This window comes from Neomonachus schauinslandi, chromosome 6, assembly GCF_002201575.2.
Source record: "Neomonachus schauinslandi chromosome 6, ASM220157v2, whole genome shotgun sequence".
In the NCBI taxonomy this organism is placed as follows: Eukaryota; Metazoa; Chordata; class Mammalia; order Carnivora; family Phocidae; genus Neomonachus; species Neomonachus schauinslandi.
Window position 1 is genome coordinate 145,081,286 of NC_058408.1, and position 18,068 is coordinate 145,099,353.

Below are 18,068 nucleotides of genomic sequence, written 5' to 3' on the forward strand. Positions count from 1 at the left end.
CTTCCCCGGTTCTGAGATGGCAGTGTGGGGCTGCTGTATGGTGGCCATGTTCCCAGAGCTCAGAACTGGCCGATGAGGGATGGAAGGACATGTTGCATCATTGAATAGTAGCTCCCACGTAAGCGTCCACTGTGTGCCAGGCCTGCGCTGGGTTCTTCGTGAGTGTCGTCTCCAACTCAGCCGAGAATCATCCCCCATGCTTACAGCATCGCTACAAGTCAGATGGCATCACCTGCCTCCCCAGTGAGATGTGCAGCTTCCAGACCTCGCCCCCCGTCTCGTAGCACATGAGGGGCTGTGGGATTGGAACCCAGGCCTCTTGACTCCCTTCCATTGGGAAACCAGGCTGCTCTCTGCAGCTGTAGTGAGCTGGTGCATTTAAGTACCCCGAGGCAGAGGATGGACACCGCAATTGTCAGGTGCAAGCAGGTGGTCAGGGAACCTGTGAACCTGGTTTCGTGGTACCTGAGGTGGGCTCCTTCGATGGTGGCCTTCCTTCCAGGGCCATTGCTTTCCCCTGGGGTGAAGCCAGTTTTCTTAGCTGGCTAGCTGGGAAGGTGCCCAGGAAGGCCCACGTCGGGGCCTTGGAGGTGACTGGAGACACCATGCACTGCATGCTCTAGACCTTTCCTCTCTGCCCCATGGGAAGTGTGGCCTTTGCTGAGGTCCTGGTAGGGTTCCACATGGTAGTTCGTGGCCCCAGTCTTCAGATTGACTCAGGCCCTCCCGGCCTGCTTAATGACCTGCTTAATGACCAGATAGTGGGACAGTGGGTTCTCAGCCAGGGACAATGGTGCCCCTCAAGGGGACATTTGGCAATTTTTAGAAACATTTTTTAAAAAGATTTTATTTATTTATTTGAGAGAGAGCACAAGAAGGGCGGGAAGGGCAGGGGGCAAGGGAGAAGCAGACTCCCCGCTGGGCAGGGAGCCCGCCGCGGGGCGTGATCCCGGGACTCTTAGACCATGACCTGAGCCGAAGGCAGATGCTTAACCGACTGAGCCACCGAGGTGCCCCTAAAACATGTTCAGTTGTCACAACTGGGGTTGGGGTGCCAATGGTATCTAGTGGGTAGAGGCCGAAGATGCTGCCTAGCATCCTACAGTGAACAGCACAGCCCCCCACCACAAACCAGTCACCATCCCGATATGGCCCCAGTGCCAAGACCGAGACACGCTGCAGCAAGATTAGGTTTCCTGGTCTATGATGAGTTAATTCAGGAATGTCAGCTCTGAAGAGGAAAGGGTGTTAAGCAGGTAGGGAGCTTTTGTTCTGGGTCAGATGGTGAGCAGATGGTTGCATGTTGCATGAGTCCGGGGAACTACTAACAATCTGAAGAGTCTCAGAAGCCCAGGGGCAGCCTAAGAGAGGAGACTGGCAGTTGTGAGCCTTGCTTTGGAAACAGTGGGGTGGGCTGAGGCTCTTTCTCTCTCCTGCAAGGCCCCCCTAAAAGCCCCTGTTCCCCTGGGTCCTCTGGTCCTTCTCAGTCCTCTGTGCTGTGTGTCCGGGCAGGAGGATGGGGTGCTTGAGGGTGCCAGGCCCTGGAGGAAGTAGAGAGGGAGTTGGTTTTAAAAAGAAGCAGGAAGGAGACTTCTTCTTTTGAGACGGGAAGGAAGCTGGAGTGTTTTTTGAGGGGAGGAAGGAATCACTTTGTGGGAAGAGCTGTGAGGCTTTAAGGAAGTGCCCCCCTCTTCCAGGATATTTGCTGCAAATAGGGCCTGGGGGGCGCTGGGTGCAGGAGAGACAGGAAGGTGTAGAACCATGAATAGAGCTGCTTCCAGAAGGTGTCTTCGATTCTAGAGGTGCTTATTGAGCCTGCAAGAGAAAGTGTGACCAGTCCAGGGAGAACAAAGATGAGTCAGACCCGTTCCTGAACTCAGGAGGCTTGGACTTCGCTTGCGTTGTCATCTCCTGGGCGGGGGTTCTCTGCCAGGTGCTCCAAGAGAAATACCTGCTTGTGAGCAAAGTCAGGAAGCAGCGCACAAATACTCACCCCCCGGGCATTTGCGGTGGTGAGCATGAATTGCTCTGAGAAGATATCCAGCAAGAGGTCAGTTCAGGTTTAGCCGAGCATTTCCCAAACCACGTCCACTTGTTGGGATGAAGGGTAGGGCTGCCAGATTCAGCAAATGAAAATATAGGTTTAAAGAGATCCAGTTAAATCTGAATCCCAGATAAACGAGGCATTACCAAGACATATTTATACGAAAACCCTTTTTCAATGATCTGAAATTCAAAGTTAACTGAACTGTTTTATCTCGGCTCTGTCCCAGCCTGGCATGGGGTGGATGTTGGGGGCATAACCCCCATCAGTGAAACACAACTTCGGGAGCACTGTCCCGGGCCATACCTGTGCCAACTCTCCAGTCCCTTCTTCTGCAGACCTCTTTGCAACGTTTGCCCTCCTTTGTCCAGTGACATGTGGTTAGTTTTCTGGCGTGCTGACTGCCCAGGACAGCTGTGAACCCACAAATGCATGAAAGGCACCAGCTGGTGCAGGCAGAGCCCGAGGTAGCCAAGCCAAGGCCAGGCTGGCCAGATCCCCATGGAGCGGTGGGGTCATGAGGTGGTGGAGCATCTCGTGGCCAACATATGGAACATGCACAGTGTGTTTTAAAATAAGGAGCAGCCTCTGTGGCTGGCAGTGGCTGTGGGGGTGGGGAGGTTGGGAAGAAGAACAGCAAAGAGAGGAGAGGGAATGGACCAGAGGAAAGGTCAAGAAGAGGAGCGTGGCAGCAGAGTTGGAGGGAGAGATTACAGGGACGCCTGGCATAGGGACAGGTGGCAGGCAGGGAATGCTCAGTCCTCCTGCAGTGGCCTGGGGGCCTCCACGGAAAGTCTCCCCATTGTTCCTCACAACAAGCTCCGAGTGGTCAAGAACAGGCTCGATGATGGTAATGGCTGTCTTCTTCTCCCTTGCTTTAGTTCCACTGGCCTCTGTTATTTCTTTAACACACCAGGCATGCTTCTACCCCAGGGCCTTTGCACTTGCTGTTCCTTTTGCCTGTGATGGGCCCCCCCCAGCCAGATAGCCTCCTGATTCACGCCTTTACCTTGTTTCTGATCTTTGCTTAAGTGTTTCCTCCTTGGAGGGCTTTGCCAACTACTTTATTTTAAAATTGCAATGTCCGTGGCTCCATTTTTCTCCATAGTGCTTATTACCATTGGGCAGTCTGTACATTATGCTTCTTTGTTTCTGAACTGTCTTCTCCCTGAAGAATGTAACTTCCAGGAGGGCAAGGCTTTGGTCTGTTTTGTTCGTTGTTGAATCCCCAACCCCCAGAATGGTGCCTGGTCCCGACTGGGAATTCGGTAAAGGTTTTTTTGAATGACTGAATGGTTTGAGCTCTTCCCTAAACAGCCCTCCTCACTCCCGTTTTACAGATGAGGAACCGGAGGGTAAGCCTATCCAGGGTCTGGAGCCGGTGATGGGTGAGAGCAGGCTTTGTACCCAAGCACTGCGCCCGCCCAGTGGGGACCCGGGGGAGGGGGCTGGGGGCTCCGCTTAGAGGGTGGCAGTCTGGCACGAGAGGAGAAATGCTCCCGTGTCCTGTGTCCTTCAGTGACTGCTTTGCCTCCTCTTCCTCAGGCTGCGGTTCTGAGCCGGCCTCTGTCCCCGATGGCCCACGCAGCAGCTCGGTGGAAGGGAGCCCCTTCCGCCCCCCATCACGCTCCTTCTCCGCCGTCTTCGATGAAGACAAGCCTATAGCCAGCAGTGGGACTTACAACTTAGACTTTGACAGCATCGAGCTGGTGGATGATTTCCAGACCTTGGAGCCCCGCTGCTCAGACTCTAAGAGTCAGGAATGCAAAGTGAGCACGCGGAGGAAATCCACGGATTCCGTGCCCATCTCCAAGTCCACGCTGTCCCGCTCTCTCAGCCTGCAAGCTAGTGACTTTGACGGGGCTTCTTGCTCAGGCAACCCCGAGGCCGTGGCCCTGGGCCCAGATGTGTGCAGCACAGGTTCAAGCAGTGCTTCCAGTACCCTTAAGCGAACTAAAAAACCAAGGCCACCTTCCTTAAAAAAGAAGCAGACCACTAAGAAACCTGCTGAAACCCCCCTGGTGAAAGAGACACAACAAGAGCCAGTGGAAGAGAATCCTGTCCCCAGTGAGGAGAATCGAGCATTCGAGACAAAACCGGAATTGGCCAAGACGGAAGGTTCTGTACCAGCCCTCTTGGAGGAGACGCCCCTGGAACCCACTGCTGTGCCCAAGGCCGCCTGCCCTCTGGACTCCGACGGTGCCGAAGGGGCCATCCCCCCAGCTTCTGGAAGTGGCAGAGTGCAGAACTCACCTCCGGTTGGAAGGAAAGCGTTGCCTCTTGCCACGGCTCCGGAGGCGGTGGAGGTGACTCCATCAGATAGTGGGGGGCAGGAGGACTCCCCAGTCAAAGGGCTCTCGGTGAGGCTGGAGTTTGACTATTCTGAGGACAAGGGTAGTTGGGACACCCCGCAGGAAAACCCCCCTCCTACCAAAAAGCTAGGCAAAAAGCCGGTTGCCAAAATGCCCCTAAGGAGGCCAAAGATGAAAAAAACACCCGAGAAACTCGACAACACTCCTGCCTCACCTACCAGATCCCCCGATGAACCCAATGACATCCCTATTGCTAAAGGTACCTACACCTTTGATATTGACAAGTGGGATGACCCCAATTTTAACCCTTTTTCTTCCACCTCAAAAATGCAAGAGTCTCCCACACTGCCCCAACAGTCCTACAACTTTGACCCAGACGCCTGTGATGAATCCATTGACCCTTTTAAGACATCCTCTAAAACCCCCAGCTCGCCTTCTAAATCCCCAGCCTCCTTTGAGATCCCAGCCGGTGCCATCGAAGCCAATGGAGTGGACGGGGATGGGCTGAACAAGCCCGCCAAGAAGAAGAAGACGCCCCTAAAGACGTAAGTTCAGGGGTGCAAGGTGGTAAGATCAGAGGTGGGGCTGTGCGTTGGCTGTGATCCTGGGTCATGTGTCTGGATGGACGTGGCTGCCCTAGCCCTTCCCCCCCCATGCACCATAACGCCACCAGGTTTGCAGCACGGTACCTGTCTCCCTTCCTCTCTGCTCCCACAGTGGTGGCATTTCCCAGCCACCTACCCCTTTGGGTCTAGAGTCCTTGATCCTTTGCCTTATTATGACAGTGGTTTAACACATTACTTTTAGCTGAAGTCCTGACATTTGACTCCAGGGGAGTGTGGGAGAGCCCATGGAGAGGGAACCATCCAGTAGAGACCTGGTCAGCCTCCCTTTGGTGACTTAGCCTTTTCCCTGGTTAGCATGGGAATTGCTTCTTGGGGTGGCCTACCAGCTAGGAGATCTACCCTTAAAATATTGTTAAGAATTTATAGGATTTGTGTCTGGCCTTTAATGGCCCAGGAGCGAGAGGTCTGGCCTGGACCCTCCTCCCTGCACTGCAGCCCACCCATGAGAAGCACCTCGTGTGTCTTCATTCCTTTTTCTAACCATCTTTTGCAGAAAAGACTCCAAGGCCCTGTAGGTCCAGAAGAGGTCAATGAGAAGACAGTCCCCAGGAGGCCATTCATGATCGGTTCTGCTGGCCATAGACACTTGCCAAGTAGAGTACCCTTCAGTACTCCGTGTCATGTCTCTGGAGTCAGTCCCCAGACCCAGCTGTCACCTGGGTGGCTGCGGGTCCCTGCTCAGGCTGTGGGTCCCAGCATAGTGGGGATGGTGCTTAGAGCCTTTCTCCTGCCCTCCTGGGAAGTACGGTCAGTAGTTGCAAGGCCCCAGAGACCAGGCTTCTGGCGCCAACTCGGCCGGAGAGACCACCAGACTCTGCCTGGTACGAACTGAGACAGGGTGACCTTTTTACCTTCCATTCGGGGCTCCCCGCAGAGTTAACATTTGAGAAGAACCTGGGGCTTCCTGAGAGCAGGTTCTCTAAACAGACATTAGTCGTGGATCCCAAGACTTTTGAGATCAGCTCCCCAACCAGGCCCTTCCTAGATACTCTGTCGAAGCTGTGTTGGGAGCTTTTTTTAAAGCCTTGAACAGAAGTCTGAGATGCCCAGACAACAAAGCCACGGTCTCTCATTTTTGGAATGAGAGCCAGCTTGTAGCCACCACGCATCTCCTCCTTCCCCACCCACGGGTAGCTTGGTTACAGAGCTAACTAACAGGTCAGGGAAGCCAGCCCATCTCTGGGTCTCACCTCTAGTGCAGAAGACTTGGAATCCTACACTGGTGTGACAAAGGTCTTTGGGCACCAGCACCTTACAGGGTAATTGGAACCAAGAGAGGAAGGTGCTCTCCGACAGCCCCTCAGAAAGCTGGGCCGTTGGCCACGCTCGGCAGCAGAACCCACGGTGGATGGCTCCTGTACCCCAACCCACTGAAAACCAGTCGTCTGCAGATTGATCTTTTTTGTCAGTTCCTTCTGTCTGTCTCTCTTTTTTCTTGTCTTCTTGTCTTAGGATGGTTGAAGATGTGATGTCTGTGTGTTCTCTGTTGTAAGTAAATTTAATGGAATCTGCCTCATTCTACCTGTGCTTTTTTTCCCCTGCTTTTCTGTTTGCTTTCAAGCCCTCTCCATCTCCTCTCCATGGCGGCTGCTTACGTATTTCTGCCTCAGGCCTGGGGATGGTGGGGGTGGGCAGGGGGCTCCCCAGTAGCAGAGGTTATGTTCCTGTTTCAGAGTGATTAGCGTAAGTGAAAACTGCTTGGCTGTGAAAATGTGATTATCCAACATCTGCCTGCTTGTCAGGAATGGAACTGGTTTTTTTTTCCCCCTTGCATATTAAATGTCTTCATCTGAAACCCATACATTTTTTTTTTTTTAAAGCTCTCATTCCATTCTTTCATTTCCAGCTGGACTAGTGAGCGATTGCTTTCAAAGCCCTGTGGCTTCACGACGAAATAACCCTCCGGCCGACCACAGGCAGTGGCCCGAGGTCGCTGATTCATGCTCACATATGAAGTGGAGATCGTGGGGCTAATTGAGACCCACTAAAATGCCAGGTCGGCTCGGAGTGGAGCACACAGCTGTGAGAGCCCTCGCCGGCCTGCTCTGGGCCTGGTCCTTGGTCTCATGGGACCAGGCCGGGTATCGATCGGCGTGCCATCTGAGGGTCACCCTGCCGGGTGACGGTGGAACCCGAGCAAACCACCTCTTTTCTATGCTGTTTTGCCACCGTGGGAGGGACATTGTGGGCAGCTCCCAGGGGCCCCAGGACAGGTACCCTCCCTGCCTCCCTGTCCTTACAAGGGAAGCTGGCCTGGTCCCAGGCGTCCAGCAGCCCCCCGGGATAGGGTTGAGTCTCTCAGGCTTGCTTCTGCCCAAGGGATTTCTTTAGTTTTTTAGAGCCATTTAGCAACTCTCAACTACACAGTTATATATTTATATGCATGGATAAATATATGCTTCAGGCTGGGACTGCACTGCTCGTATGGCAAATGCTATAAATGCTGCAGATGACCATTTCTAGTGGTTTTTCATGACTGAATGCCATTGTTGAAGCGTTCTATTGAAGAGAACACAAGGAAGGAACTTGAGTGCCAAATTGCTCTGTCCATCCAGTTAACGTTTAGAGCAGGGAAAGGTAGTTGCAGTAATAAAAGTGCCAATAAGTAGGGCGCCTGGGTGGCTCAGTTGGTTAAGTGACTGCCTTCGGCTCAGGTCATGATCCTGGAGTCCCGGGATCGAGTCCCACGTCGGGCTCCCTGCTCAGCAGGGAGTCTGCCTCTCTCTCTGACCCTCCCCCCTCTCATGCTCTCTATCTCATTCTCTCTCTCAAATAAATGAATAAAATCTTTAAAAAAAAAAAAAAGTGCCAGTAAGTAAATTTCCTTATTTTTTTCTTAAAGTGAATGAGCAGGAATGTCTCCATTCCTGCTCCATTCCATGGGATCTAAGGTCAGGGGACAACCCCCACCCCAAAAATGCCATTGCTTTGCTGGGGGCAGGACTGTACCACAGAGGGGCCCGAGACCAGGGACCAGGCTGCAGGTGGGGAGGCCTCCATTTTGCCTGGGAAATGAGCCCCTGACCACTCAGTGACTCAGTGGAACCGTGTTTGCTAAAAATGCTTTCCTTCATTGACCCCTTCGCAAGTCTGATCTGATGTTTCCTTTGCCTCGAGTGACCTGCCCCTGCCCCTAACTATTTACATGAAGGAGAAAGGAAGGGAGAAAAGAGTCATTAACCGTGGTTAGGAATAGACAGTAGAGAAATCATCTCATCCTGGAAAGAGTGCTGGAGATTGCTTGTACAATGTGAAAGGACTTGAAGCTACCGAAGTTGGAGTGTTGAAGATGGTAAATTGTATGTTATGTGTACTTCACTACAATTTAAAAAAGAATCCTCTCACCCTGGCCCTGCCTCTGGTTGGAATCTCACCCAGAAGTGCCGAGGTGCAGGAATCCTTTATGCTCCGAGTTCCAGTGAGTGGGAAGGGATTCTCCCCGAAGACCCAGAATGGTCCTTCGTGTTTCTGCACGGCTCTGGCCGTGGTTCGTTATGTGCTGTGTCGTCCTGCCAGTCCGTAAATGGGATCCTGTTCATCGGTGTCGGGAATCTAGGTCCCTGCCCCACACCTCACTTGGTTCAGGCATTTTTGGATGAATCTGGATACATGAATCTCACCAAAATCTGCTTTTTAAAATAAGAACCTCTGGCTAAATTTAGCTGCATTTTCTGGGCCAGCTCTCCAAAATGGCATCTCTTTAAAAGATTTCCAGCTTGAGGATTCTTTCCCTCAGGGGTAGCGAAAATATCTGTTGTTAAGTTGGGATGAATCGTCGGCGTGGACGACTCTTAGCTGCTGCGGAGGCCGGAGGCTGTGGCTTCGGTCGGCTCTGTGTAGCTCTGGACTGTTCTGTACCACTGTTTGTTGTGTTCACATTTTCCATTTTATTTCCAGTGACACATTCAGGGTGAAAAGGTCTCCAAAACGGTCTCCTCTCTCTGATCCACCCTCTCAGGTACAGTGTTCCCTTGAAATGTATGATTTTATCACTCACCCAAGCAGCTAAAGCCCATGTGCTTTGATTCCCTGCTAGTCAACCAGAGCTGTCTTTTCTGCTCATCACGGGCACGTTTCCGGCATCCTTTTTTGCCTCCTACGTGGGGGCTCCCTTGCTGTTTGCCAGACATCGTTTTGATCCCTTCCCTTTGGGAGAGATCAGAGTGTGTCCCCAGAGTAGAAAGATAGATGTTCAGCAGAAGTGTTGTGTGGGTTCTGTGGGAATCATGCTGATCCATTCTGGCCAGTTCACCTGCTGAGAACTTCTATGAATACTAAACTGAGAAAGTCCTTGGAGGTAAATGAATATATAGTGAGAAAGAACTGAATGTCAAGAGCACTGGATTATGTAACCAAAATCCAAGTGGGGAGAGAAAGGAAATCACGCCCTAAGAAGTGAGGTTTGGGCCCTTTCCCCTCTAACTAGTTCCTTTATGAGATCTACACCATGACAGACCAAGGAGGGTTGGCCTCGGGCGTGTATGCCAGGCTCCCATCTGAGCCAGCGATGCCCCAGCCAGCAGACCGTAGTCGGGCTGGGCTGCACAGAAAGGCACCCCGCCCCGGGAGAGGGGTCTGGTGACCCAGTCCCAGCTCTGCTCTAACACTTCTGGGCACCCCCCCCACCCCTGCCCTACTCAGCTGCTCCCCCTCTGTGCAAATCCTCCAGGGACAGGCATGCAGATCGACAGGCGATATTGATGAGATCGGTTCACAGGCCCTGAAGCACTGTGTGGACATAACACAGTAGTTGCAGTAATAAAAGTGCCAATAAGTAAATTTCCTTATTTTTTCTTAAAGTGAATGAGCAGGAATGTCTCCAATAAGCCGGACACAAAATCCGGATTTTTTTTTTTTTTAAACCCCCGCTCACCGCCCCCCCCCCCCCCAATAACAAGCCATCAGGAAAGGAAATTCACGAATTCAGAGAGGAAGGAATTTGCCTCCTTGGGACCGTTTTGAGCAGAGTCCGAGGACCTGCTGAGGAGCTGGATAGGGACCTGCCCTGGTCAGAGGGGCCCCAGACTCAGGTGGGCGGTTGCCGTTGGGGACGCAGAGACCGTGTGAGAGGAGAGACTGCTTCTCTTTTGCTCCCAGGACCCCACGCCAGCGGTGACACCAGAAACGCCGGTCATCTCTGCGGTGGTCCACGCCACCGATGAGGAGAAGCTTGCCGTCACCAACCAGAAGTGGACGTGTGTGACGGTGGATCTGGAGGCTGACAAACAGGACTACCCGCAGCCCTCGGACCTGTCCACCTTCGTCAATGACACCAAATTCAACTCACCCACGGAGGGTAAGCACCTTGGTGGCCAGCCAGACCCCCACCCTGCCTTGGAGATCACTGCCCCTGGGGAGCACAAGGTCAGGAAAGAAACTTCCAAGCCAGGTTGCTTTGCCATCCGGGCACTCCAAGCTAAGGCTGCATTTTAAGACAGCCTAAGGCTTGAACCCAGCTATACCCCAACCCCGAGATGTCAGCTGAGAGCCAGTCAGCTCAGGGCCCCCCGCCCGCTCCTCCCGATTCCCATCCTGAGCTCACTCTCTGTGGCTTACGGGCCTGGGTGATTTTGAAACACACACCCAGCTGCAAGCAGCACCATTCAAGCCAAATGCTCAGTGTGGGTCAAACCCTGCCCAGGCCTGGGGTCTCCCGGGGCCACCACTGTGCATCATCCCCACAGGACATTCCTCAGTGGGGCCACGCCTTCCACTCAAGCCCCCAGACCAGACGGTTCACTCCAGGCTTGCCAATGAGAGGACCTTTTTCCTGAACAGGCCCCCAGGCATGTTGCTTTTCTCATCAAGATCTTCCTTCCTCCTACACATATTTTCGCTTTCAGCTTTCTGCCTGATCCTTTGGCTTGAAAAACTCATCTATCTTAAGTCAACACAACATGATTGGTGAATCAAGATTTTTTTTTTTTTTTTGGTAAACTGCTTATTCCATGAACACTGATTTTTCTGAAATCTTTGTTTTGGCTCCCACACGTTCCTTTCTCGTCAGGAAAGCTGCTGAGGCCTGAAACCATCTCCTGGTCTGATGGTGCTCTTTCTTGCTCCTGCCCCTCTGTGAGCTTCCCTCCAGCACTCGGGACTGTTGTGATGGTTCTCAGTCTCCAAGATCTTAATATCCAAGCATTCAAAAAAAATATGCGTAGAAATCAATATGAGGGCCGTCACATGTGAAAATCTTACCTGTACTCCTTGTCTGCTGCTAAGGAACCACCACCTCCATTAAGCAGCCTCTGGCTCCCTCCGGGCTGGCGGTGGTATCACCCAGAGCGAGTAGTTTGGGTAGCTTGGATTGTTTGCTCTGCACGCTCTTCCGTGACCTGGCCATTCGGCAGCTTGCTTTGTGCCCATCAAGTCTCTGAACGACATGAGTGAGGTCCATTTCGTGTGTTGGGGGGGGGGTTGGATGCGTACCCTCTTACCACACTACTCCTCTACGCTTTGAAGATGGAAAGACCCTCTAAGTTATGTGTACTTGGGTGTTTTGGCATTGTGTGTTCTGCGGAACAGAGCCTTTTGGTAGGCTGTCTGGTTGGCCCTCAGATTGGGGTTTGGGAGGCTTGATAGTGACCATGTCACTGCAGCCTGACCCTGGGCGCCCTGGGACCTGGCCTCCGACCCTCTTCAGGCCTTTCCTCTGCACACATACCTGGGCCACGAGCCCCACTGGATGGAACCACTTTGCCTCGTGCGTGCCCCCCCCCTTGGCTGCCTCTGTAGTGCCCCATGCCCTGTCTCCCACGTTTGGTCCGGGCCGTTCTGAGGTCACTTAATGCTGTAATGATGATGACGTGCATTTTTTTTTAAAGATTTTTATTTGACAGCGAGTGCACAAGCAGGGGAAGCGGCAGACAGAGGGTGATGGAGAGGCAGGCTCCCCGCTGAGCAGGGAGCCCGATGCGGGGCTCCATCCCATGACCCTGGAATCGTTACCTGAGCCAAAGGCAGACGCCTAGCTGACTTAGCCATCCCCGCACCCCAATACATGCATTTTTTTTTTTTTTATTCATGAGAGACAGAGCGAGAGAGAAAGGCAGAGGGAGAAGCAGGCTCCCAAGGAGCAGGGAGCCCGATGCGGGACTCCATCCCAGGACCCTGAGATCATGACCTGAGCCGAAGGCAGACGCTCAACCATCTGAGCCACCCAGGCGCCCCCCAATACATGCATTTTTAATAGAAAATATAAAAATCCTAATAGTACCTGTTAAGCCAGTAGGTGTCCCAATCCATGCTAGCATGTTTGTTCATCTTTGACGTGGAACCAAAACCGACACCTCACTAGCTCAGGGACATATTTGATCATTGCTTATTTTCTGCAAAAATTCAACAAAGAGGTAAATCTGGACATTTGAAACAAAGCTCTATGAAACCTGCCTCCTTAGAAAATAATCGGGAAGATTTGGGAAATCCTGACTAAAATTACAACTGGCGGGCAATCGGAAATCTGTCATCTGTACGTATAAGGGACAGTTAGAGTTTCAGGAGGTGCCGACCCTGCATTCACCTTTGTAATACAGCCTGCTTCCCTCCAGCAGGTGGATGTAGAAACTGGATGCCCAGCCCCCCTTTCGGATCGTCCTTCCTGTTAACTTACTGAGGTCAAGTCCAGACACGCCCCTGGGGTGCTGATGTCATCAACAGAAAGAATCTGGCCAGAGCTATGGCCGTGATTGAAGCTTTATTACAGGGAAGTCACAGATCACAGGGAATGAGATTTGGGGTTAGAAATAATGAGCCCCTGACCAGGTATTTACTACAAGGCCAATTCTCTAAGTGACAGTAGTTACGAGCTGTCACTGGCGCACACTCTGAGCCCCACTGAGGCTCTCGTACACGTGGTTTCATTTCGTTCTCTCAGTTCTAGAGAGTGGATTTCTGCTCCTCCTCACCTAGGAGCAGGAAAGCACAGGCTTTGCGCCGTTATGACTTGCTGAGCGATGTGGGGCTAGCCCCCGTAGATCAGGGCTGCCTGACTCTGAAGCATCCTGCTCTTACCCACCATGCTCCTGTACGTGAGCATCCTGTAGGCTTCCTCTCGTCGTCTCTAGAAAGAGGGTGTTGAACTCAGCGGTGCTTCCCTACCTGGGTCCACAGGAGCTTCATGTGCTGTCTGAATAGTCTGAGAAACCTGGATGGAACTAGTTTAGAAAGATGCCCAGCAAATTAAAATGACGTGTCTGGGCAGTAATGATATCAGCTCACGGTGGCGACAATGATCATCTCCCACTGATTTAAAAAGTCAGATTGGCAGGGCGCCTGGGTGGCTCAGTTGGTTAAGCGACTGCCTTCGGCTCAGGTCGTGATCCTGGAGTCCCGGGATCGAGTCCCGCATCAGGCTCCCTCCTCCGCGGGGAGTTTGCTTCTCCCTCTAACCCTCCCCCCTCTCATGTGCTTTCTCTCTCTCATTCTCTCTCTCTCAAATAAATAAATAAAATCTTTAAAAAATAAATAAAAAGTCAGATTGGCAATTATAAATGTTTTTCTTCGAACACTTGCTTAGTAAATGGCCTCTTCTGGTGCAATCTTTGGAAACGTAGTGGGAAAAAAACCTAGTCCGTGTGGTCCGTAGGGATGCAAAGATTAGGAGCCTCCAAAGCCTCTCCCAGGTCGAGTCCAAGAGACCCAAGGAGAGCACTGTTTTAGATTCACGAGTCTGGGTGGGCCTTTGAGGGTCACCCAGCAACCCTGTCTCCCTAACCTGCAGTGACATCCACCCCCACCTTCCCGCTTCCAACTGTGGGGAAGGTGTCCCCGTCAGGAACCTAACTTCTTCTGTGGTGGACACGATTGCTGTCACGCTACAGACATTCAGAAGAGTGACAGTAAGGACGTTGGGAACAGTGTCCTTGTCCCCTAACAAAAGGTCTCTTCTCTCATCGCTTATGTTAAAAGTTCCAGAAATACTAGCCATGAGCAGTTATAATATACCTGGTCACAATCCCTTAGGTTTGTATAGCACGTGGTAGGGCTCTTACATGACATCATTAACCTTTTTGCAAAATGTAGACACTTTGAGCTGCATTGTACAGGTTAGTCAGTAGGCAGGGGAAGTCAGGGAGTTGGTCCCCCCGACCTGGGCATGACCATCTGGACTCAACTGCATCCTCCAGCTTCTGCCCAGTTCCCAGCCAAGCTCTGGCAGTCGGATTCCGAGAACAGCCACCGGGCCCTCTCACGGTGTGTTGACCAGCATGAAATGATTACCGGAAGCAGCCCTCAAAGATGACAGGACCCATTAAAAATACCTTCGGGGGGCGCCTGGGTGGCTCAGTTGTTAAGCGTCTGCCTTCAGCTCAGGTCATGATCCCGGGGTCCTGGGATCGAGCCCCGCATTGGGCTCCCTGCTCAGCGGGGAGCCTGCTTCTCCCTCTCCCTGCCGTTCCCCTGCTTGTGCTCTCTCCCTCTCTCTCTGTCAAATAAATGAATAAAATCTTAAAAAAACCCCAAAAACCTTTGGGCCTCTACAGTGTGAGGCAGCACATGCCTTAGCAAGAGGCCTCTTCTCTTGGAGGTAAAGGTGTTGGGCCACATGGTGTAAATGGCATCACCCTTCCCAGCCCCCCGACTGCGTGTGGCCACAGCCGAAGCCGGACATGGCTCCCCCTCCAAGCCCACCACCCTTTGAGGCTTAGCATTGAAAGCAGATGAGTGAAATTTTGAAAACAACGTTCAGGAAGATGTTCGCTCAAAGCACAGGAGATGATATTGATGATAAGAAGAGGATTTATTTTTCTTCACATCTTTTCCAGGCCTTTTTTTTTTTTTTTTTAAAGATCTTATTCGTTTATTTGAGAGAGAGAGCATGAGTGGGTCGGGGGGGAGGGGCAGAGGGAGAGGGAGAAGCAGAGAGGCCCAACGTGGGGCTCGATCCCAGGACCCTGGGCTCATGACCTGAGCCGAAGGCAGACACTTAACCGACTGAGCCCCCCAGGTGCCCCTGGGCCATTTTGTAAATTATACATGAGAACCCCAAATGGGTACGATTGGCAGTTTCAGGCCATGTGCTGAAGGAACACCTCCCGGCATCACCAGGGATTGAAGCTCCTGTGTAGAGTGCGGGTCTCCTGTAACCACATGCTATGATGCATACATTCCACAGGGCAGGGGGTCAGATAATCCCCAACTGTTGTACTGTCATCTGCTGCCTCTGAAGGGCGGGATGGGGGGCACCGGGCAGTGGGAAGGGAGACCCCATCGGCAGGTGGGAAAGAAGGCAGATAAGTGAGCTAGGTGACCTGAAACTCACCCTGATCAGCTGCCAGGGGACCAGCTAAGGTTCCAGGCAGGATGCTTGATCGAGCCGCGCTGGTCACCAGAGCTGGGCGGGGACCCAGGGCCTCAGTCCCTGGAAATATCTCTGTGGTGGCTCTTAGCCTGTTTGGTGCATCCTGGCTGCTCTATGCCATTGTGGGTGTGCTGAAGGGTTTCCGTTAAATAATTTAGGGTTAAAGAATGCCTTGGTGCTAATAATGATAACCTTGGAGAAGGAGGCAACAGATGCACTGTTCTCTTCTCAACTTAAAACAGTCTTTAATAGGACAATAAAATAATAGTCCCGAGGTCCTACATCTGGAAAGTGAGAGATCTGGAGGTGGCTCTAGAAATCGCCTTGTCCTTCACCATCCCTACCTTACCTCTCCTTTACAAGATGAGGAAGACAGGAAGTCTTCATAAACAAATACCTGTACGTCCTAAGAAAGGATGCCCATTCCAGCCCCACACGCTAAACTGCAGCCCAGTCGTGTGGGGTTGGCGTCAGTCTCTGCTCTTCCCGGGTGACGCACAAATAAGGGCGGAGGCCTGAGGGACGCATGGGGTCTTTGTGGCCGCTAATGCACAAAACCGTCTTCGAACCCCTGGGCAGGCCAAGCCCGCTGGAAGGAGGCATTGGCTTCACCAGGGAGATTCAGAGACTCCTGAAGAGTTGTCCACGTGTTTTCAGTGCTTGAGTTCATACAGCCACACTCGTATGGCCCCGCACACTTGCCGGTTTGGGGACAGTCTTCCAGGAGATGTGTCATCTTAAAGCTCATATTACGGAATCATTGTTTAAGCGGCATGCAGAAATAGAGGTGCTTTAAAGCAGAACGGCTATTTCCATGTTATGTTTAAAAGAATGCAGGCATTAGGGATTGCCACGTACGCTCTTGTAGAGCTGCTTTCTGAGTGGGTCACTTGTGACCTCTTGGTTTCCTTCTCAAGTAGGAAAGAACCATCTGGTGGCTGTGGGTGTGGCTTCCTTGAGGATTTTGTTCCTGGTTTTGTTCACCACCGCATCCACCGTGCCCAGCACGTCGGGCGTGCTCGGAATCCATTCCCTAGACAGGGACTTCCGCTGAGGGGCAGAGCTGGGTGTCCTCAAGGAACCCCCGCCCGAGGACCTGAGGGACCCAGGACTTCTTGTCTCCAGTGAGAGCCTCTCAAGTTTCCCTTCCAGTCAATTTGAAATAGGTCATTTCTCTACCTAATTGGACTCTCATAGTCTTTGCATCTGAAAATCTTATTTGTACCAGCCCTATGGGCACTGGCAGGATTTTCGGGAAGTGGTCCAGGTGACTTGCAAAGCCTCTCAACAAGCCCAGTGCAGGAACAATGTATGTTCTTCCCTTGCCTCGGGCGGTGCAGGAGTGATGTATGTTCTTCCCTTTCCTCGGGGTAAGGCCGGGGGTTCTCGGAGAGGGACCACGGTGGGGCCAGTTCCGAATGTCGTCAGGATGTGGGAACATTCTCCATGTTGCATGTGAGACACAGAGAAAAGCAACGCTCAAAATAGACTGTTCTGAAAACTTGGTGCATAGCGCTCAGATCCGTTCTTGCTCAGACTTAATTCCCTTGGACTCTCAGGCGCCCAAATGGCAAGAGCCCCTTTGCCGCAAGTGGTTTACGAGTGGTCTGAAGATGGCTGAGCTGCCCTCCCCTTCCAGCTGAATCCGAAACCTCGAGTTGTGGCTAGGCTCAGAGTTTAGAGTCTGGTTCCAGACCCCACCCTGTCTGGCCCAAACCTTTCCTTTTTTTTTTAAATTTTTTTTTCTGACACTAACTCTCCTTTTGTTTCTTTTGCAGAGTTGGATTACAGAAACTCCTATGAAATTGAATATATGGAGAAAATTGGCTCCTCCTTACCTGTAAGTCCTGCCTCAGACCAGCAGGGGACTTGCTTTCCCTCCTGTCTTGTGAAAATGCAGGCACTGGCCTCCTCCTGAGCTCGGGTCCCAGATCCAGGGTCCTCTGTGCCCGCAGCACCCTGGGTGCACAGTAGGGGCAAACTGGGACTGGGGGTTGGAGGTTTGTATTCGGTCCACTTCACATGGCATTTTAAGTGAGCAAAGAGAATGCACTTAGGCTTCCTGCATCATTACTTCCCCAGACTGAGAAAGAACTAGTCAGAGATTTCCTTAAAAAGGTGTAGCAGTGGTTTGGTGGTTTTTAAGGTGCACTGTTACCTGTTTCCTTCAAATTAATTGCTTTATGTAACTGAAGATCGGCTCTTCTGGCAAGAAGTCTCTCTCCCCCACACCCGCCATCCCTTTCGCATTTAAGTGGCTGCGACGGGTAGCTGTCCTCCCTGGTGTCCTGTCTACTGCCTGAAGGGCACTTGGTTCCGAGCATGGCCTATTGTGCTGTGCCTTTGTCCAGTGGTGCTGGCAGAGGCCCCGAGGCCCCGAGGCCCCGGAAGGGCTTGCTGTAATACTGTTGGCCCGGACATACTGCTTGTATCTTTATCTTTCTTTGCATCATTCGTAGATGCTGGGCTTGTGGCTTCTGACCCGTAGTTAGCAGCCCATGCTGGAGGTGCTCACCACACTGGGCCATCATGCTCGTCCCCCCACCCGCCATCTGACTGTGGGCACCGCCTAGGCTGGGGGCTTGCCCACCCCTGTGTTTGTCCCCAGTGGCCGCATGGTTGCCCATCCAGAGGGGTGGCCAGTAAATGCTGGTGGACTGAACAGCGTGCAGCACCCCGACACCATTACGATCCTTCTCCCCTCGACACTGTTCCCAGCAGCACACGCTCACAACTTCCCTCCACCAACCTCTTCCCTCCCCTTTTCCTCTCCTCTCCACTGGCCA

At 52.4% G+C, this 18,068-nt stretch overlaps 1 protein-coding gene across 7 annotated transcripts in view; it reads left to right on the top strand.

Annotated features, from left to right (window-relative positions):
- LOC110592778 (transforming acidic coiled-coil-containing protein 2) overlaps positions 1-18,068 on the top strand; it is a 162,569-nt gene that overhangs the window by 118,933 nt on the left and 25,568 nt on the right. For 6 of the 7 annotated variants that reach the window (XM_044916172.1, XM_044916170.1, XM_044916171.1 and 3 more), the window contains 4 exons: positions 3,590-4,901; positions 8,880-8,940; positions 10,080-10,278; positions 17,061-17,122. In XM_044916172.1, the coding sequence (XP_044772107.1) occupies positions 4,507-4,901; positions 8,880-8,940; positions 10,080-10,278; positions 17,061-17,122 (717 nt within the window). In that variant the 5' untranslated portion in view covers positions 3,590-4,506. Of the gene's footprint in view, positions 1-3,589; positions 4,902-6,434; positions 6,471-8,879; positions 8,941-10,079; positions 10,279-17,060; positions 17,123-18,068 lie in introns of all 7 variants that reach the window. The other variant, XM_044916175.1, reaches the window with a different exon arrangement.